General features: G+C 39.5%; 3 protein-coding genes across 3 annotated transcripts; all 3 read right to left on the bottom strand.

The window, feature by feature from the left end:
• Nucleotides 1–8,357: 8,357 nt before the first annotated feature.
• Nucleotides 8,358–9,476, bottom strand: LOC137295245 (uncharacterized). Its single transcript, XM_067826562.1, has 2 exons — nt 9,203–9,476; nt 8,358–8,722 (listed from the first exon to the last, which is right to left on the bottom strand). The coding sequence occupies exons 1-2, from the start codon at nt 9,474–9,476 to the stop codon at nt 8,358–8,360; spliced, it is 639 nt and encodes a 212-aa protein (XP_067682663.1).
• A 170-nt stretch (nt 9,477–9,646) lies between these two features.
• On the bottom strand, nt 9,647–10,970 carry LOC137295244 (uncharacterized). The gene is made up of 2 exons (XM_067826561.1): nt 10,091–10,970; nt 9,647–9,663 (listed from the first exon to the last, which is right to left on the bottom strand). The coding sequence occupies exons 1-2, from the start codon at nt 10,968–10,970 to the stop codon at nt 9,647–9,649; spliced, it is 897 nt and encodes a 298-aa protein (XP_067682662.1).
• A 320-nt stretch (nt 10,971–11,290) lies between these two features.
• Nucleotides 11,291–12,104, bottom strand: LOC137295243 (uncharacterized). The gene is made up of 2 exons (XM_067826560.1): nt 11,459–12,104; nt 11,291–11,313 (listed from the first exon to the last, which is right to left on the bottom strand). The coding sequence occupies exons 1-2, from the start codon at nt 12,102–12,104 to the stop codon at nt 11,291–11,293; spliced, it is 669 nt and encodes a 222-aa protein (XP_067682661.1).
• Nucleotides 12,105–21,787: the final 9,683 nt, after the last annotated feature.

The following is a 21,787-nucleotide window of genomic DNA, read 5'->3' as shown; positions in this document are numbered from 1 at the left end:
TCAAGTCATTAAAGTAATAAACGTTACAATTGTTGGATTCGAGGGGGCGCTTTGGCGCGAGCTGGCTGAAGCGCCAGACTAGTGATGAAGCGAGGATCGAGCCCACCTGTGACCGGGTGTGAAAACCTTGGCGTCAGCTTTGTGTACAGGCTCATTTCACAACCCCTAGTGTACAGTACACAACCCTATGCACTTAAAAGAAAACCCGTGCAAACACCGTGTTGCGGGTACAGCAACGTGCAGTAAACTTGGACTGTAACTATGCTGTAACTAAGTGCTGTAACTATGTGTCCCAGTCTACCCAGTTATAAATTAGGTACCTCGTAAGGACGAGAGAGCCACAATACATTCGGTGGGCCTAGTCGCAGCAAGAGTTGTATACTACCCAGGGAGTTGAGACTGATAATACGATGTAACGTAGAGATTGACATCCAATGATCGAGGAAAACAAATACCAGCGCCTTGAGCATGTACTAGTGGCAAAAGTAAGCGCGCCGTATAAATATCCTATAAATATCCGATAATAATTAATAATTTCAGGGCTCCAAATCCTACAACAGTTTTGACACGATCCCTACTATGATTCCATCATAGGTATGACAGAAGATTTGCACTTATTGATCTTGGGTTTGGTTAAAGATAAACAGCAAAGACTGCACGGTACAGAATCATACGGTGTACAGTCTTCCGGTGATTAATATGTACACAGTGTTGAAAGGATGAGGCATGCACAGAAATATATCCGGGTGATAGCATGACTTTGTATAATTCATTATTTTGCCACGCCCCCTTTTTGCACGCGAGTAAATTCGAGTCAAAGGTTTACAACCCCAACGTGAGTGCATGCACAGTGCTAACACCAGGTGTTCATCACGCCTTACTCTGCAGGCTGCTAACCATATATATATAATCTGGATAGAAACAAATAAAGTTTATTTTGAAATAAAAAGGATCCCCAGGAAGATGGGAGATTCTAAACCTAAGGAAATTCTATACTTGCTTCATTTAGGACTTCGGCGAAAGGGAAAGTACTCTGGTTTGGGGACATGGACAGTCGTTGAGTGACGTTCATCGTTTTCATATTTCAAGACAACCAGACACCGACCTTACGGTCTGATCGTTGATTGATTGATTATTGTTTAACGCCGCACTCAGCAATATTCCAGCTATATTAGTAGCAGTCTGTAAAGGATTGTGTCTGGACCAGACAACCCTGTGATCAACGACATGAGCATGGATCTGCGCAAATGGCATACGATGGCATGTCACGGATCTTCACGGGTAGCCTGAGTGAAAATTTCATTTGGTTCTATCACCACCTGAAAGCGACATATCTCAACAAAACGAGCGTTCATTTATTGCAATCAGATGTTAACAATTCCCAGCGAATATTTACAAGCATCATTTATGAGAGTACCGCTGTCAATAAATATATAGTTGTCTGTGAAATCGGGAGATCTACATTCTGATAGTTGTGAGTGAATGCAGTTTTACGTTCAGTAGTATTCCATCAGTATCATGACAGGACAGAGGGTGAGGATGGATGGCACCAGAGACGGGCGTCACGCATTGTACTTACATGGGAATCGACCCCGTGTCTTCGGCGTGATGACACTGACCTCTAGGCTACCCAACCCCCCCTTTACTGATAGTAAGTCAGTATTTGGTGCAAACTGCCCGAATTTATAACATGTGTTACAGTCAAGTTAGGTTTCCTTAACCACCCATAAAATGTGTCCCAAGTGACCTCGGAGTTGGCATATAACGAGGGCGAAGGGGTCATTGGGTACAGTTCGGTTCTGTATCTTCCACGTGTACAAGACCTGTTTGTGCTTGTTTACAGTGTGAAGGACGCCTCGCAATTATGAATCTGATTAGAAAGTGATAGACAATACACGATGTTATCTTCGGTATGTAGAAGGAAGTATTTAATTATTTATGTGTGTCTATTTATAACAATGACAACGAAACGTCATTTTACATTTCGATACGGAAATGTTGTTGCAGATTAAACCATAACTCACATGTAACTTGGCTGTGTTAAATAGCTTGTAATCATGGACTTGTTTCACTCAGACACCTCTCTTAAAAGGTAGAGCCCAGTTTTACTATGATGAGAATACTAAAAATGTATACATTTAAAAATGGATTTCACAAAATAATATTAAAAGCGTTTTACTGGGCAAAAAGGGGTTAATGAGTTAGTTTAGTTAAGCCGTACTCAACAATATTCCAGCTATATGGCGGCGGTCTGTAAATATTCGGACCAGACAATCGAGTGATCAACAGCATGAACATCTCATACACTGCAACTGATCTACGCGTTTGGAATATGACATGTGTCGACCACGTCAGGAAGCCTTGACCACCCGACAAGCAGGAGTTGCTGAAGCTAATTCTAACCCGGGTCTTTACGGGTAGTTCATGAAAGTGAGATTGATGAAAGGATGATATGAAAGAATGATATGAAAGGATGCTGTATTATCCGTTTAACATCACACTCAGCAACAGTTCGGCTATAAAACGGAGACTGTGACCAACAGCTGACCAGACAATGCAGTATTTGACGTAATGAGCACTGCTCTGTGCAGTTTGGATTCTGTTACACGTGTCAATCAAGTCAAGCGAGACGTACCACCTGGTCCCGTTAGACACCTCTTACGCCAAGCATGGGTTTTGAGCTATGTGAGTTTAGTTTTACGCCGCTTTAAGCAATCTTCAAGTAACACCACCGAGACCAAACACCATAAATGGGCTTTACACACTGTAGACATGTGGGGAATCGAACCCAGGTCTTTCACGCGAAGAGCGAAGAGCGAAGAGCGAACGCTTTAACCACTAGAGTACCCAACCACCCAACCGTCATTTGGTTGTCATGGTCGCTAATATAGTTGATTGTGTGTCACCATATTCCGGCAGTGTGGATCGTTGCTCATATTATCAGTCACTGGATTATCTGACTCCAATTCCGCCGTCACATAACTGGAATATCTAACAAACAAAGGAAGCGTTTCAGTTTTCAGCTCACAGTCCAAAATCTCTAACTAGAGTCCGTTCACGGCATCCAGACTCCATTTTTTGCAGACCGCAGCCCTATAACTGGAATATTGCCGAGTGTGGCGTAAAACTAAACTCACTCACTCACTCACCGGTCACGGCAGGGATTCACGACCAGTACAACAAAACCTTGATAATCCGGGTGGCCTTTATGCACGGATAAATTGTCCGGGTTAAGCAATTTCTTGATTAATGAACATTGGCTTTGTATTATACACTCGTTAAAGTACATACAGCCGAAAAAAGATGGAATATAGTAGAGCGCTAAAGAAAAACGAAAGAAAGAAAAGACTCGTTGAGCCCTCGTAAACAGTGAACAAGACAAACATCGTTTCTCTGAAATTAACACATTTTACAGAAAATACAGTAAAATAATGACTTTAACAAAAAGGAGCTGAGAGGCTTTCTTCATTTTCAGAAACTGAAACTGCAGTAATCTAGACTTGCAGCACCTTCTAGACTTGCATGGGGTTAACTGGGTTATTTGTGTCATTGTCTGTAAGACAGACTAACAGTACTAGTGAACCAGCAGTTTATAATATAGGGTTTCCGGGCCAACAGGGGTCACTGTTCAGATCCGTTTGTGTGTAAACATATTTTCTTATGGCACATTTTATGAAGTATTCATTAGTGGAACACCCACGAGATTACTAGTTAGGTATCTCCATGCTATTCCGTTACAGCCACATCGGGCATCACATATCGCAAGTTAATAGCAGGTGGTTTACTCTTCGCTGTGCCACACAATGACCTGGGGACAACAGCTGTCAGAGCAAGTCGGATTATGTTTTGTACTGGTGATTTATAGTTTTCGCTGACAATACTGTAACACTAATTATTAGGACGATAACGAATGCAGTGAAACCTATCGATTCGACTAATTTCTGATTTAACGAATAATTGAAACGGAATAATATATCATAGACTAATGCTTAGTCTTTGAATATATGTGATTTTGATAGTGATCTTTTTATTATAATTCCTCTTGAACTGATAGGAGCCTCCAGTGAGATGGGAAATTCAGAATCGTAACCTGGGGAAACATAGACTTGCTTCATTTTTGCTTTTAGCATTGCAGAAAGGGCTTGGCAGAGGGGAAAATAATGCTACCGAGAGACTAAGACAGATGGATTGATTATATATATTTTAGTTCGTATCATAGGCGGATCTAGAGAGGGGTGCATGGGTGCGCACTACCCCCATCCCACTTTCGTCCTAAATGTATATTGATTGGCCTTAGAGATACTCGTGAAAGGGTGATGGGGCGGGTGTGTCAATCCCAGTGTCAATTCGAACCGTTTGACATCCTGCTCAGATGAAAGCAGTTTGAATCAGCATTATACTTTTTTACCATATTTGGTAACCAAGAACCGTTACGGTAAAGTATCTTGGGGCAGTTTACGTCATTCATTCTTTTATGACGCAATTTCAAATCAAGCTGACCTCACAGCATTCAAGCGTGAAGCTGCGTGTCACCTAGAGAGACAAAAATGTCTGTTCATAAAATTATTTGGCGGTTTCGGATTTGCATTTATTATTGTTGCTAGAACCAGATGTCGAGAAAATGTACCATCTGAAACCTCATATTAACATAGTCGTTTCCAAGTAACAATCCCGAAGTCAAAAACGACATATTCCCATCAAAAGGAATCAATTACTTCACATTTCTTTTGAATACATGACACATGATACCGAAGATGAAGATAATTAGATATATGAAGGTATTTTCACGGAATACTACTTCGTCAAAATGATACTTCGACGTTTTTCATATGACAAAATTAAACATAAGGTATCGCATTGGTGATTTGCGCGATGATTAGGCTAAGAATGGGCGTTTCATTGCGAACGTATGTCTGCTCAGAAAGAGACTAGAACATGACATATTTTTTAATAAAAACCTAATATAAAAAGATAGATGCAAATATAAGGAGATTAAAAGATATATGACCCAGTGATGAAAACTAATGCTGTCTTTATGTCTTCTTGACGGTACTGAGAGAAGCTCTTGTCGCTTTGTTCAGATGATAAGAGGTTAAAAAGACGAAAGCATTAAAATGAATAGGTGAGCTTTGTTCAGTGAAAAACTTAAAACTTCTTTAATATTATATTCCTCCGTAAAGTGAAATGATATGTCATCTCCCTTTTTGTAATACACAATGTCTGTACGTATATTCTTCCAAAAAAGTAGGGAAACGTCATTTTTAATTTACGACTGAAACAATTATCGGGAGATATATCAGAGTCAGTCAGTGTTGATGCAGCCAGAATGAATGTTTTGAGTCCATCACCACTTGCACGCCCTTATGACCAGAGTTAAAGATGATTGGTGTATGACGTGAAATTTGCATATGTACGGTTTGTCACTGTGTGATGCAAAATGATACGAAAATTAATGATCTGCAGTGATTTATCGACCTTCTCGAAAACCGTTATAATCAAGAATGACGCCACATGCATGGGGCTACTGTGTTAAGGTGTGTGTGTGTGGGGGGGGGGGGGGGGGAGAGAGAGAGAAATCGAGACAAAGAGGAGATAAACAGAAATGGTGACGCGTACATAAGAAGTTTTTGAACGCTTATACATCATATCCATATTTAAATTTCAGTTTCCCCAACTCTATTTGAAGATTATATATTATATGACAGATATTTTGTATTGTTTGGCATTACAGAGGAGCAAAATATTAATGACGTTCTAAGTATATCACACAACAAAAGGATCACTTATTCGTATATATATGTTGCATGACGCTGTTCAGCCCTACAAAAATTGACCCGTGAACACAAACGAGTGTATGGGTTAGAACTGGTCTTCAGTAACCCATGCTTGTCGTAAGATCCGAATAACGGGATCTGGTGGTGAAGCTCGCTAACTTTGTTCACATATGTCATCGCATCCCAATTGCGTAGATCGATGCTCATGATGTTGATCACTGGATTGCCTGGTCCAAACTCTATTATTTACAGATCATCGCCATATATAGCTGGAAAAATGCTGGGTGCGCCGTAAAACTAAACTCACTCACCCATTCACTTCTAACGAATTTTGCTTTCGTCTGATGTGCACACATGGAAAAGTCAAGCGGGACCTAAGCCATTAAGTAATCGGTTCCGTCATTTTCCAGCAAAATATACATTATTTTTTTTTGCATTTGTCCACAATTTGATTCACCCAGACAGAGACTGTTATCAGTGACTAAACGTTATCTACTGCAGGATGGGTATTTTTTTAACTGTACTGTGATTAGTTATCTGAGCGTTCTCTCAATTGCCTTTTCTGTACTGGGATCTCAATCTCAATTGCCTTTTCTGTACTGGGATCTCAATCTCAATTGCCTTTTCTGTACTGGGATCTCAATCTCAATTGCCTTTTCTGTACTGGGATCTCAATCTCAATTGCCTTTTCTGTACTGGGATCTCAATCTCAATTGCCTTTTCTGTACTGGGATCTCAATCTCAATTGCCTTTTCTGTACTGGGATGCGAACGATGAACCAATCGTGAATACATGCAGTGTTCCACTACAACCATGGTTTCATATACTTCCAGAAGAGTGAGTGAGTGAGTGAGTAGGCGAGCGAGCGAGTTGGATTTTTCCTGGCTTTCAGCTCATTCCAGCAGTACCACGTATGTAAACTGCTTGTAACATCGAATTTTAATGTAAACTAAAAAAGTTTCTTTCTTTCTTTCTCAAATGTCTCCCAACGATACACCGACGATCAAGTTAAATGAAAGTAAGGAATTATCGATGCCAGGTCTTTCCTTGTCACATGGAAATATGATATGTATGTTAATTTATATCACTTTGAACTTTCAAGGGAGATACAGAAGAAAGATGACAACGTGTTTTATTATATTGAAAAATATGTTATTCCCGTCATTAAATTCCCAGAGGTAAACACAATTACAAATACGAATCGTGTGAGGAATGTCAAATGTCGTATTATACGTAAAACATATGTTGCTTTTCAAGGCTAGATATTGGCTAGAAGATTGATGCTACATATACACACTTCGATCGACAGAACCTGCCCGTGCTTGCAGTCGACACAGGTGAACAAGTAGCATTGATTTACGCCGCTTTTAGAATTAACCCAGGATTGTCACGTCGGGTCACATAAAAATGTGGCTGACATGAAGTGTCAATGTGGGAATCGAAACTGGATCTCAGCCTGATGTTAGAACACTTTAACCACTCGGCCCTTCCGCCACCCCGCGGGATACATTGCATGCATTGCATAGAGAAAAGTGTAGTGAAATGCCCTCGTATATTCTGGTCCTCAAATTTGGTGCGAATTTAGTCTGTCGGTAAGATCCAAGAGAAGACATCAAACAAAATTCCAAAACAAGAATGATTTGGCAACTCTAGAAAGCACCGGTTGTTCTAGTTTCCATAGAAATGAAAATGTGTCCCAGTTCCTATTAAACCTCCATCAATATTATCATATTATTTTAAAGAAGCAAACTGTATTTTCGGACTTAGTGTCACTTTAGCCAAAATCGTAATCAACACGTATTGTTTACACGTCAAAGACCTTACCACCCTGGCGTTTACCGTTACACGTGTGCGTTTCCACGATCATAATGGTTCAATCAACATAGTATTAGCCGATAATGACCGTTCTTCGTAACACATACGGTGCCAAAGTGATGTTATCTGAAAGGCAAAGAAAACGAATGGTTTTAGGGCAAATAGATTCTAGATGTACACAGAGTTGTTCGGAAATAGACTCTTACGCTGCTGTGTTACATAACTATGCGTGAAGAAGTGGCACTAGATCGCATAAAGTAGGGCACTGGTGCCAAGGCAATGTCAGAATAACCTATATCCTTGACAACTTAATCCCATGACCCGGACAGGCACTTCTAGTATTCATTCGTCAAAGGTGGGGCATTATCGTAATGGACTATGTACATCTTCTTAATCCCATTTGGCTCCCAAACAAATGTCCCGCGTTTGGATTTGGCATTGTGTTGGGACAAGGACGAAGTGAGTGAATATTCATTCCGGTGAAGAGACTATTTGGGTGTGATCGGTAATGGCGTGTATAGTTTGCATCTGGAGTTGTTTGTTTTGGCGAAGTCCCAACTAACCGTGATAGAGGGATGGTAGATCACTAGACTGGTGGGCTAAAGAAAGTGTGCATCCATGTTTGAAGATGTTGAGAAAGAAACAAAACAGAAGGTGACGTTGATGTTGATGGTGATATGATATGATAGTGATTGTGATGGTGCTGGTGTTGTGATGGTGCTGGTGTTGGTGTTGGTGACGTTAATGGTGCTATTAATATGTTGATGTTCATGTTGGTGGTGATGTTGAGAGTGATGGCGATGTTGATTGTGATTGACATGGTGATGACGTTCTGATGTTGATTGTGATGGTAATGGTTATAGTGTTGGTGTTGGTGATGTTGATGGTGGTATTGATGTTGATGTTGATGGAGATGGTGATACTCATGTTGATGTTGATGTTGATGGTGATGATGATACTGATGTCGATGTTCATGTTGATGGAGATGGTGATACTGATGTTGATGTGAATGTTGATGGAGATGGTGATGCTGATGTTCATCTTCATGTGGATGGAGATGGTGATGCTGATGTTCATCTTCATGTGGATGGAGATGGTGATATTGATGTTGATGTTGATGGAGATGGTGATACCTATGTTGATGTTCAAGGAGATGGTGATACTGATGTTGATGTTCATGTTGATGGAGATGGTGATACCGATGTGAATGTTGATGGAGATGGTGATACTGATGTTGATGTTGATGGAGATGGTGATGTTGATGTTGATGTTGATGGAGATGATGATACTGATGTTGATCGTCATGTTGATGGAGATGGTGATGTTGATGTTCATGTTGATGGAGATGGTGATGTTGATGTTCATGTTCATGTTCATGTTGATGGAGACGGTGATACTGATGTTGATGTTCATGTTGATGGAGATGTTGATGTTGATGTTGATGTTCATGTTGATGGAGATGGTGATACTGATGTTCACGTTCAGGTTGATGGAGATGGTGGTACTGATGTTGATGTTCATCTTGATGGAGATGGTGATACTCATGTTGATGTTCATGTTGATGGAGATGGTGATGCTCATGTTGATGTGAATGTTGATGGAGATGGTGATACTGATGTTGATGTTTATGTTGATGGAGATGGTGATACTGATGTTGATGTTCATGTTGATGGAGATGGTGATACTGATGTTCATCTTCATGTTGATGGAGATGGTGGTATTGATGTTCATGTTGATGGAGATGGTGATACTGATGTTGATGTTCATGTTGATGGAGATGGTGGTACTGATGTTCATCTTCATGTTGATGGAGATGGTGGTACTGATGTTCATGTTGATGGAGATGGTGGTACTGATGTTCATGTTGATGGAGATGGTGATACTCATGTTGATGTTGATGGAGATGGTGATACTGATGTTGATGTTGATGGAGATGGTGATACTCATGTTGATGTTGATGGAGATGGTGATACTGATGTTGATGTTCATGTTGATGGAGATGGTGATACTGATGTTCATCTTCATGTTGATGGAGATGGTGGTACTGATGTTCATGTTCATGGAGATGGTGGTACTGATGTTCATGTTGATGGAGATGGTGATACTCATGTTGATGTTGATGGAGATGGTGATACTGATGTTGATGTTGATGGAGATGGTGATACTGATGTTGATCTTCATGTTGATGGAGATGGTGATGTTGATGTTCATGTTGATGGAGATGGTGATGTTGATGTTGATGTTCATGTTGATGGAGATGGTGGTACTGATGTTGATCTTCATGTTGATGGAGATGGTGGTATTGATGTTCATGTTGATGGAGATGGTGATACTGATGTTGATGTTCAAGGAGATGGTGATACTGATGTTGATGTGAATGTTGATGGAGATGGTGATACCGATGTGAATGTTGATGGAGATGGTGATACTGATGTTGATCTTCATGTTGATGGAGATGGTGATGTTAATGTTGATGTTCATGTTGATGGAGACGGTGATACTGATGTTGATGTTGATGTTGATGGAGATGGTGATGCCGATGTTGATTTTCATGTTGATGGTGCTGCTGATGTTGATGTTGATGTTGATGGAGATGGTGATACTGATGTTCACGTTCAGGTTGATGGAGATGGTGGTACTGATGTTCATGCTGATGGAGATGGTGATGCTCATGTTGATGTTCATGTTGACGGAGATCATGATACTGATGTTGATGTTCATGTCGATGGAGATGGTGGTATTGATGTTCATGTTGATGGAGATGGTGATACTGATGTCGATGTTCATCTTGATGGAGATGGTGATACTCATGTTGATGTGAATGTTGATGGAGATGGTGATACCGATGTTGATGTTGATGTTGATGGAGATGGTGGTACTGATGTTGATGTTCATGTTGATGGAGATGGTGGTATTGACGTTCATGTTGATGGAGATGGTGATGCTTTTGTTGATCTTCATGTTGATGGAGATGGTGATACTAGTGTTGATGTTGATGGAGATGGAGATAGTGATACTGATGTTGATGTTCATGTTGATGGAGATGGTGATACTGATGTTGATGTTCATGTTGATGGAGATGGTGATGCTGATGTGGATGCTCATGTTGATGGAGATGGTGGTACTAATGTTGATGTGAATGTTGATGGAGATGGTGATACTCATGTTGATGTGAATGTTGATGGAGATGGTGATACTGATGTTGATGTTTATGTTGATGGAGATGGTGATACTGATGTTCATCTTCATGTTGATGGAGATGGTGATACTGATGTTCATGTTGATGGAGACGGTGATGCTGATGTTGATGTTGGTGTTGGTGGAGATGGTGACACTGATGTTGATGTTGATGGAGATGGTGATACTGATGTTGATGTTCATGTTGATGGAGATGGTGGTACTGATGTTCATGTTCATGGAGATGGTGATACTGATGTTCATGTTGATGGAGACGGTGATGCTGATGTTGATGTTCATGTTGATGGAGATGGTGGTATTGACGTTCATGCTGATGGAGATGGTGATACTGATGTTGATGTTCATGTTGATGGAGATGGTGGTACTGATGTTCATGTTCATGGAGATGGTGATACTGATGTTCATGTTGATGGAGACGGTGATGCTGATGTTGATGTTCATGTTGATGGAGATGGTGGTATTGACGTTCATGCTGATGGAGATGGTGATGCTCATGTTGATGTTCATGTTGATGGAGATGGTGATACTAGTGTTGATGTTGATGGAGATGGAGATGGTGATACTGATGTTGATGTTGATGTTGATGTTGATGGAGATGGTGATACTGATGTTGATGTTCATGTTGATGGAGATGGTGATACTGATGTTGATGTTGATGGAGATGGTGGTACTGATGTTGATGTGAATGTTGATGGAGATGGTGATACCGATGTTGATGTTGATGTTGATGTTGATGGAGATGGTGGTACTAATGTTGATGTGAATATTGATGGAGATGGTGATACTGATGTTGATGTTGATGTTGATGGAGATGGTGATACTGATGTTGATGTTCATGTGGATGGAGATGGTGATACGGATGTTCATGTTCATGTTGATGGAGATGGTGGTACTGATGTTGATGTGAATGTTGATGGAGACGGTGGTATTGATGTTTATGTTCATGTTGATGGAGATGGTGGTACTGATGTTCATCTTCATGTTGATGGAGATGGTGGTACTGATGTTCATGTTGATGGAGATGGTGGTATTGATGTTCATGTTCATGGAGATGGTGATACTGATGTTCATCTTCATGTTGATGGAGACGGTGGTATTGATGTTTATGTTCATGTTGATGGAGATGGTGGTACTGATGTTCATGTTGATGGAGATGGTGGTACTAATGTTGATGTGAATGTTGATGGAGATGGTGATACTGATGTTGATGTTCATGTTGATGGAGATGGTGATACTGATGTTGATGTTTATGTTGATGGAGATGGTGATACTGATGTTCATCTTCATGTTGATGGAGATGGTGGTACTGATGTTCATGTTGATGGAGAAGGTACATGAGTGAATGTCAACGTTGCTTCAAGTTTTGTACATGCTTTATCGTGGCTGACTAGACGAGACAAACCAGTGATTGATACAACTGAAGTACCGGTCAGATCGCCGATTTAGTCTAGTCTTTAGGACTAAAGAAAATAGTTTGGAAAAGTTCAGCTCGACAGATTTGACTAGTATCCAAAAATGGTAATGTAAAAAAATTGGAAGCAGATTGTTTTTCCGCCAATCATAAAAAAGCACAATGTTAAAACAATGTTTGTCCCAGTAAAACTAAATGTATTCTGTGAGGTTTCTTTTTCAATAAAGAGTAATGAATAACCTTAAAGACCCCTGTCTCCACTTTATATAATTGGAACTGGACACATTCATATTTGGTCAACCTGTCGATAATACCATTTTAGACAAAAGTACAAACTTTTCGTCCTCTAACACCACTTAAATATTGAACCAAAATAACAGAGGGGTTACGTCTATCAAATTGGACATTCAGCTTCGCATCCACGAGTCAGTAAATATGTTTTCAAACAGACCTGCGATTAAAATAACAATGATATACACATGTCGATTTCAAGCCAAGATAGCGGCTCACAACATTTTCAGGAACATGTATATCTTTGGTCTTTCTTTGCAGTATAATCACGTACCTCGTAAACAAAGGTTCAAACAGATGGTCGGCATGGTTACAAGAGAACGTGATTCTTTCTCAAATAGTTCCAACAAAGTTGGAAAATTTCCCAGGGTCTATTCTCAATCTTAACTTAACTCGCGCATAGACGCCGAACTTAGAGCCGTTTCTTTGTCTACAGTGATATATTCTGAGCAATTCTCTCACCATGACATAACGTTTTATCGGGAACGGCAAGAGTTATATCTGAATACAAAGTACCGGTCGCCCATTCCAAACTCAGGAATTTTGGAACCATGTCAAATATGCTGCTTGGTTTGCTCATTGCGAACATGCCTTCGTGGCGGCTGGCACTGCGATCGCATCACGAGATCTCAATTAGTCATAACTCATTAATTAAAACTGCAAATGATTTGGTTATATCAAACGATTGGAAACACTCTTGGAATGGCAGAAGGCTGCGCGAGCTTAACGGTATTCCAAGACTATTGGTTTTGATCTTGACCCAATAATCCGAGTTTATTGTGCATGCCGAACATTAGTAGATTTTTTAAGCGTTTGTTACATAGGGAATGTGAAAATTAATCTTTGACTTCAAATGACAATGTGAATGGGATTTTAGGTTTTGGCGTTCTTTTAGGGTTTTTGTTTTGTTTTGTTTTGTTTGTTTTGTTTTGGTTTGGTTTTTTGGTTTTTTGTGTGTGTTTTTTGTTTTTGTTTTTTGGTTTTGTTTTTGTTTTGTTTTTTTGGGGGGGGATTTTTTTTGTGTGTGTGTGAATATGAGTGTGTGAGTGAGTGTGTGTGTGAATGAGTGTGAGTGAGTGAGTGAGTGTGTGTGTGTGTGTTTGTTTATGATTACATTCATTTGTCACAACATACATGTAGTTTGAATACACTATCGATAGAAATTCGAGCTTGCAGGAGTTCTGATACACTTTTGATACAAATGCATAGTTACTACACAATGTTCATAGAGACCCGATTTTCGTTGGACACCACAAACTATCAACAGTTCCAGAAAATTGAACTCGTGATTGTTGGTCGACAGCGGCAAATGTTTTTTACATCGACTTAATGATACATCGAATTATTATAACACATGGTCGAGGGCAACAGAGGATATTAATAGTATTGCAAAATGTGAACACAAAAACAGTTAACTGTTATTTTCTTCTTCATACTATTACCTATGTTTTAACGGAGAGGTTTATTGCGTTCTGAAGGATATTATAAACAACCGATGTAACGAATTCGTTGACGTGTCACTTTTAGGTCGATATAACTGCAGTTTACTGTTTTTCGCTTTCTTTCGTGGGTCACATTTTAATTAGACGGGAAAAGAACACGAGACCTCCTCTGTGTATGTGAGGATACTGAGATGCTTTCTTAAAATAATCACACAGAGAAAGAGGGTAAATGCAAATATATCAACATGTTATTGAATGAAAAGACGACAGCTTGCGGAAGTCATTCATGTAATATAATTATACAGCGTAGGAATTATCATAATTGACGTTTTACTTGTAAGACGTCCAAAGAGAATATCTTTTAAACGATGCCATCTTTTGGCCGTTATCTCGAGCCTACAAATCGGCTTAGACAAAGAACTGTGTTAACATACATGTATTAAGTATGTCTACGGACTAAATTATTTCGAGTAACCCGTAGTTCGAGAGTGCCGATGCTCTACAGTGGCCGTTCAAGAATTGATATTTTTCATATATATAACATCGGCTTTAAAAACACATCGAATTAAATGCGATCGATTTTATGAGTTTTCATTCTAAAAACATCACTCGTAATATTAATTATCATTCACAATATCGCTGATACTCGCTCTAGGATTCCCGTACTAAACACACTACTAAACACCCCCTGGGCGTTAATCTCTAAGCATTCTTTCGTGTAAACAGGTGGCAACGTACGTGTCATTATATCAGTTCACCAGGAGTCAGGAATTCAAAACACGATATATATCCGATAAAATCAAACATTTGCCCTTCTGCCAAACTTTCAGTCTGAGCATCGTCGCCCCTTTAAAAATGTTTCCAAGTTTCAAGCTACACAATGGTACCTAGACAACCCTTCCTTATTTGTTTATTTTCACTGGCAACCAGTTGTGCTATAAAAGACACCGCAAGGCTCTCACTCACGCCTGTCTTTCAAGTTAACGCATCAATACCTCGTTAAAACGCGGCATGGAGGCTGTTTGAAACCCCTCCCTCGGACTGAAAGAACCCGTGGAGCAACACTGGTAAAACACACTTTTTTTTTAAACGGTGTATACAGAACAGTGATTTATCGCTCTGCCATATGAGTCCTTGGAACTTAAACAAGAATTTAACTTATGTATTGGTAAGACTAGTATTTAATAACATGTAGGACCTAATCTCGTGTACTAAGTGTTGTTATTTAGTGGTGTTGGTTTAATTAGTGCAGTATACCTTTGTTTTACTGGGGAATGTGAAATATTTCAGTTAATGTTCTGTCCTTGAAATGATTTACCAATACCAGAACCAATAAGAAATACTTAAATAAATACAAGACTTGTTTTGTGTGTATTTGTAATGTTCCTTAGATTGCGTGCACAATAATAAATCTGAAATAGTCATAATTATGATATACATTAACCGTTAATCATTAGGTATACTCGTTAGGACGTACACAGATGAAGTTTCGGCCTCCTAAAATCAACATTCTTGTAAACAAACAACTGTTGATCAATACTTGACTTTTTAAGATAACGAGCACCATGGGTTTTATGTTGCCTTTAGCAATATTCATGTTGTAAAACGGCGGATGCATGAAACCCATCTGGAGAGTCGAACTCGGGACCTCGGCAATACAGAGCCATCGCTTGAACCGCTCGCCTAGCCCTCCAGATTCTGGAATAGTAGATGGTGTGTCAGTAGAATGAGTTTTGTATTTGTAAACTGTGTAAATATTAACAACAACAAAAACAATAACAACAAAACAAAACAAAACAGACAACAACATCAATTCTTTTTGGGTATTCTCATCCAATTTCTTCCATTCCAGTAATTACGTCAAAGCTATTTTTCTGCGCATTACCTAAAAAAAGCTGGATTTTATGAGCACGCGGCTAGCCTATTCCTTCAGTCAAGAGGTATGGCGTGATTGCCTGGAAATAGCTGCTCTCCTAGTGCCATGGTTAAAATGTTACGTGATTCACTCATTCTTACGTTCAACCCACAATATAACATACGTTCCCACGGTATTCTTTTTAGCGGTACACCAGCTGCTTTCTCACGGGATCACGTCTTAGCTCTGACGTCACTGACGAGGTTCACGTTTTCCGCGTGCAGCGTTTAACCTCCGTGACCCCGCAAAGTGCACGAATTACGTGTTGTATTATGCACTAATACATTTCCAGCTATGCCACTGTACTCCAAATGCATGCTGCGAGATGTGCAGGGGTGTTGGTGTTGTGGTATGTTTTGCTCATCGTTCATGGACTGTCTCAAAACGGCGACGTCTATTTTGGGCGTTGATTTGTACTTTTGACAGTTATGCTCTGTAGAAATAGAGTGTAGTGGTAATCACGAGTGGTGTAGGAATTTATATGTGGTCCATGTTTCATGGTTTCAAGGACGCCAGAGTTTCATTCACCTTAGCGGGTTAGGCCGTCACAGTTTTTTTTTTGTTTTTTGTTTTTTTGGGGTTTTTTTTGTTTTTGTTTTTGTTTTTTTTGGGTTTTTTTTGGGTTTTTTTTGTTTCTTTTTCACAGTGGAGAGCGATCTTTTTTGGTGTAAAAATGCCTTTATTTTATTAGTTTTTTTCCTTTGTTGGGGCGTTAATTTATGTATAGTGATGAATGTTGGGGTGGCGGCGGTGTTAGGTTGACGAAATGATGATGGTTGAGATGTGTTGTTGTTGATGTGATGATGTGATGATGTGATGATGGTGATGATGATGGTGATGATGATGATCGCATCATCCGAATAAAGAAGTTGTCCATCCATAAAGTTTGTCCTTATCTGATTTAGCAAGCTCTAAATATGTTACTCAAAGAAGTTGGTAGTGATGATGATGATGATGATTAACATTAATGACCCCCTTCTCTTGCTCTCTCTCTCTCTCTCTCTCGTGCCAATTATTACAACACAATCAACATAAATTTTACACATTTTGCCGTATTTTTTATGAGTCAAAGTATCATACAGGTCAGGAAACCTCATGTTTTTTTTCCATCGTGGTCATTACGAGTTTTATGTACGTGTTGTAAACCTTCAAATCATTGCAAAAGAGTTCTTTATGCATACTCGTATTGTGAATTCACACATCCTGCTGGTAAAACAACACATAATGTTTTCAATATTACTTATTTAACTTTACATCTTTAAAAATACGCTTCCATTCAATATTAAGAACGCATTTCTGCACGCTCTCAAAGTGGCCCATTCGTCGACTTATATATGTGGGTTACTCGTTTAAAAAGATGTAAAAAAACTAGTGCAAGCACAATGGATCTGTCAAGCACAACTAATGGCACCTAACATTGCAGAAAATGATTTACTCTTTAAACAAATTAGTTCAATAATTTAATTTAATGCTTTTCTTAACGCGACTAATGTTAGCTAAAGCCTCTATTTGATTTGTTATTCTGTAACATTTGCTCAATACTATAAACTATGATTTCGTTGATGGCGTTACGATGACGACAGGTTGAATTTTATATCACTCATTTGTGTTATTTTATTTATCAGAATGAGGGGTAGAAGTGTTTTATTACGTTAATGTATAAATAATCAAAAGGGTCTTTTAATTCATTTCCATTGGATAAAAGGTTTTGTATTTTTTAAAAATAGTGTTTTTGTCTGTGGTGATTGTTACTTGTTGACGGGGGCCATTCCGACATGTTTTAACGAAATATCACACTAAGAACAAATGGGGCCGCACCCAACATTGTGGTAATGCTAATTTGGAATGGTTCTTAAAACAGTACATCGACAGATACGTATCCTTATTCTCACTGCATAATATCATCAGATATGTATCCTTATTGTCAATGCACAATATCGTCAGTTACGTATCCTTATTGTCACTGCACAATATCGTCAGAGACGTATCCTTATTCGCACTGCACAATATCGTCAGATACGTCTTTATTACCTTATCAAAGGTACGTATCAAATTGTTTGCCGGGACTGTGGAGAGGCACGAGCGGTTACAGCGTTTGCTCGTCACGCCGAAGGCAGTGTTCGATTCCCCATACAGGTACAATGTCTGAAGCTTATTTCTGGTTGTTCCCCCTGCCGTGATATTGCTGGAATATTGTTGAAAGTGGCGTAACGCCATACGCAGTCATTCACTCACCACTAACAGGAATGTCGCGTCCAGGAGTATGTTTTGTCTGAGATAAACAATTAGCTTGGGAGACCAAAATTCCGGTTCCGGTAATTAGCGAACGTGAGATTCCAGTGTCTCCCATTGCAAACACGTGCCGTCTTGGGTGTTATTGCAAGTGCATGCTTGTGTTGAAGGGTGTTATAAATGGATTGTCCCATCTTTAGACCTATCGAGGCGGTGCGGTAGCCCAGTGGTTAAAGCATTCGCTCGTCACCAATAAGACCCGGGTTCAATTCCCCACATGGGTACAATGCGTGAAGCCCTTTTCTGGTGTCACGTGGCGTAATATTGCTAAAATATGGGTAAAAGCGGCGTAAAACTATACTCAGTCACACGCAGGCACCATGGCACCCTGGTACATGTGTAATGGAGACTAAATTTGTGGCCCCATCTTTTTTTTCCTCTCATTACACGACTAAACATTATTACAACTGAACATTATTACAACTAAACATTATTACAACTAAACATTATTATGACTAAGCATTATTACAACTAAACATTATTCTTCGCACTGATGTAACAGAATCGTAAATTGTAGCCTGCGTTCTTTTTCAAAACGTGAAATATTATCATTATCAGACAAAAATCACCTGCCATATGTTTTGGATGTGTTTCTTTCGGCTGCATGTTTCCAGATCATTGTAACGTTAATTCAAAAGCTTCAAGATGGAAGTGCTTTATCTGTACATATGTGCTTAATTCCTGTATTGCTGTATGAACATATGTGCCTGATGCCTGCATGTGTTGTGTGAACATATGTGCTAGATGTCTGGACGTGCTCTGTGAACATATGTTCTTGACACCTGTATGTGTTTTATATCTATGTTCTTGACACCTGTCTGTACTATATGAACATGTATATGTTCTTGACACCTGTATGTGTTTTATGAACATATAAATGTTCTTGACACCTGTGTGTGCTTATGAACATTTATATGTTCTAGACACCTGTCTGTACTATATGAACATATATATGTTCTTGACACCTGTATGTGCTTATGAACATTTATGTTCTTGACACCTGTCTGTACTATATGAACATATATGTTCTTGACACCTGTATGTGTTTTATGAACATATATATGTTCTTGACATCTGTCTGTACTATATGAACATATGTGTTCTTGACACCTGTATGTGTTTTATGAACATTTATGTTCTTGACACCTGTGTGTGCTCTATGAACATATGTGCCTGTATGTGTTTTATGAATTATGTGCTTGACGCCTCTATGTGCTGTATGAATATCTGTGCTTGATGCCTCTATGTGCTGCATGAACATGCTCTTGATGCTCGCAGTGGTAAAGCTTCTTTGTCGCTTCACATCTATGCCGCTCTCATCATACAAGCATGCATCTCGTTACTCTGGATTAGGGAGGTACCTCTACGAACGTTCTGGACTGTGTAACTCCAGCACTGCACAGCCTTCAGTACCATTTGTCTTTGTGCTAGTGCCAAGAATGGTTCGCTTTGCTATCGTATAATTGCCACCACCTATAGTTTCCAGTGCAACCGACAACGCATTCGGGTAATACGATAGTTTAAGCGCGGGGTGAATACAGTATGATTTGGGTCATGTATAGGCACTTCGACATGTTGGTATGTATGTTTTCGACGAGGATTTACGGATTACAGATTTACGGGGTAATTATCTACAGTAGGTACCTGTGTATCTATCTGGGGTTTTTTTTCACGAATTAAGGTAACAGTACTGGATGCTTGTAAACGTAAACGTGTGATCTAGCTCCTTGCGCCTTCCGGGACTGTGTGGTAGCCCAGTGGTTAAAGCGTTCGCTCGTCACTCCGACGACTAGGTTCGATTCCCCATATTCGTTCTATGTGTATGAAATCCCATTTGCGTAGATTGATCCTTATGCTTTTGATCGCTGGATTACCTGGTCCAGACTTAATTATTTACAAACCGCCGTCGTGTAGCTGAAATATTGCTGAGTGCCGCGTAAAACCAAACTCACTCATTTACTAACGCTATGCGTGAAGCCCATTTCTGGGGGAATATTGCTAAATGTGGCGTGTAGCAACTCCCCAGCTTCTAGTGCATGAAGGGGTTAATTAATTTGACCATAAATGTGCGCCTTGCGACTGTCCTAGATCTTGTATTTACTGAAAGATACTACATTCCATTGAAGGTATCTGAAATTCAAGGAAGATACTGTCCACAAAATTCACACATACACATCTAATTTTGATATTTCAAGTCGGAGTGCGCTTTATAAATAACTGTAAGTCAGTACAAATCTAGAAAAAATTAACTATTTTAGAGAAAAGGTAATTATTGTAGAAAGTTACTTATACAACTTTCATACAGACTTTTATACGACTCTCCTTTGTTTCTATGACAATATGCACAATATAGCATCATCTCTTGGAATGTTCAACAATATTTAACATAAAGAATTTGAAGATAACTGGAAAATACACAATCCCCAAAGTTAGGTTGACGGACTATAATGAGAAATAACTTTCTGTTTCGTATGTTAAATTGTATCCCAATTACATATATCGATCCTCATGACGTTGATCACTGGATTGTCTGGTCAAAGCTTGATCATTCACAGACCGCTGGAATATTGATGAGCGTTAAACAGCATAAAAACAAACAAACTTATATGTTCAGAAAACCATAAACATAACTTTAAATTTCCTCAAAAAGTTAAAATACGTACAAGATGCACAGTTCCCTAGGTATGTATATAAAGATAAGTTCACAACTTCATCCGAACGTAGATCTTTAAAGGCTCTTCAGGTTATCCGGCATGCATTATTAACATTCCGCTCCCGACTACCAAACATCTTGATTCTCTACACCGGCATTTCAAGAACACTCAAAACTGATTCATCTTTAAGAAGCCGCTCGACAACAAACACACAAAATCTCATCTAAATACGTTTTAAAGCCAACTAAACCTATAGCTATGCGGAGATCATTATTACGTAAGTGAATCGGTGTAAATGAAGAGTAGCAAGAGGTTATGGGGCAGACCCATCTCTGATCGCTTGGCATCCTCCAGTTCCCACGGTATCTCGGTGAGTACGACAGGAATACATGCACCAGTTGACCCCCAGCATCCCAGGAGCATCTACAACTTACGCATGCATCACATCATAAACTGACATGGGTCTATACACACACATACACGACGACAAAAACGGAGTGACCGATAAGAGAAAGCTTGCTCAACGTGACCTTCAACTTTACAAGCGTAGCGATTCTGCCATTTGGACGTGATAACATAACTGAAAAAAAATATATATTTTGTGAGAGTTTTCCGAATAGATCTTTTATTGTTTTGTTTTCTCTTAGAGCATATGTGTATCGTCTGTAAGAAGAGACGTAATTCACGTGTTTACGCAGATGTGTGTCACGTGAAACGTGTGAATTGCGTGTCATGTGACGTCATGGAATGTTTTGTGTTCACATAACATGATCTCTTTTCCATGCGCTTCTGTTGTTGTTTACTGTTCAGGAACTTTGTGATATCATCAGCTGGGTCAGTCTGTCTTATATAACAGCAGGCCTAACTCGTCTACCTTGATAGAATCTCTGCGCACCATGTTTAACATTTACGTTGTTTCTGGCAGTAGGTTAGATGCCTGAGAATGTGGGAGAACTTGAAAGATTTGTGATGATAGGACAGAGGCATCTTACATT

Source organism: Haliotis asinina, chromosome 8 (assembly GCF_037392515.1).
Source record: "Haliotis asinina isolate JCU_RB_2024 chromosome 8, JCU_Hal_asi_v2, whole genome shotgun sequence".
Classification (NCBI taxonomy): domain Eukaryota; kingdom Metazoa; phylum Mollusca; class Gastropoda; order Lepetellida; family Haliotidae; genus Haliotis; species Haliotis asinina.
The sequence above is the reverse complement of the archived record's forward strand: the minus strand, read 5'-3'. Positions and strand labels throughout refer to the sequence as shown.

Excerpts from the sequence above, each read along its gene's own strand:
- LOC137295245 (XM_067826562.1), bottom strand. The coding sequence starts at position 9,476 with ATGAGTATCACCATCTCCATCAACATGAACATCAGTACCACCATCTCC. Across the intron at positions 8,723-9,202 it reads CAACATAAACATCAACATCA|GTATCACCATCTCCATCAAC; the intron begins GTATCACCATCT and ends ACATCAACATAG.
- LOC137295244 (XM_067826561.1), bottom strand. The coding sequence starts at position 10,970 with ATGAACATCAACATCAGTATCACCATCTCCATCAACATCAACATCAGT.
- LOC137295243 (XM_067826560.1), bottom strand. The coding sequence starts at position 12,104 with ATGAACATCAGTACCACCATCTCCATCAACATGAAGATGAACATCAGT. Across the intron at positions 11,314-11,458 it reads CAACATTCACATCAACATCA|TATCACCATCTCCATCAACA; the intron begins GTACCACCATCT and ends CATCAACACTAG.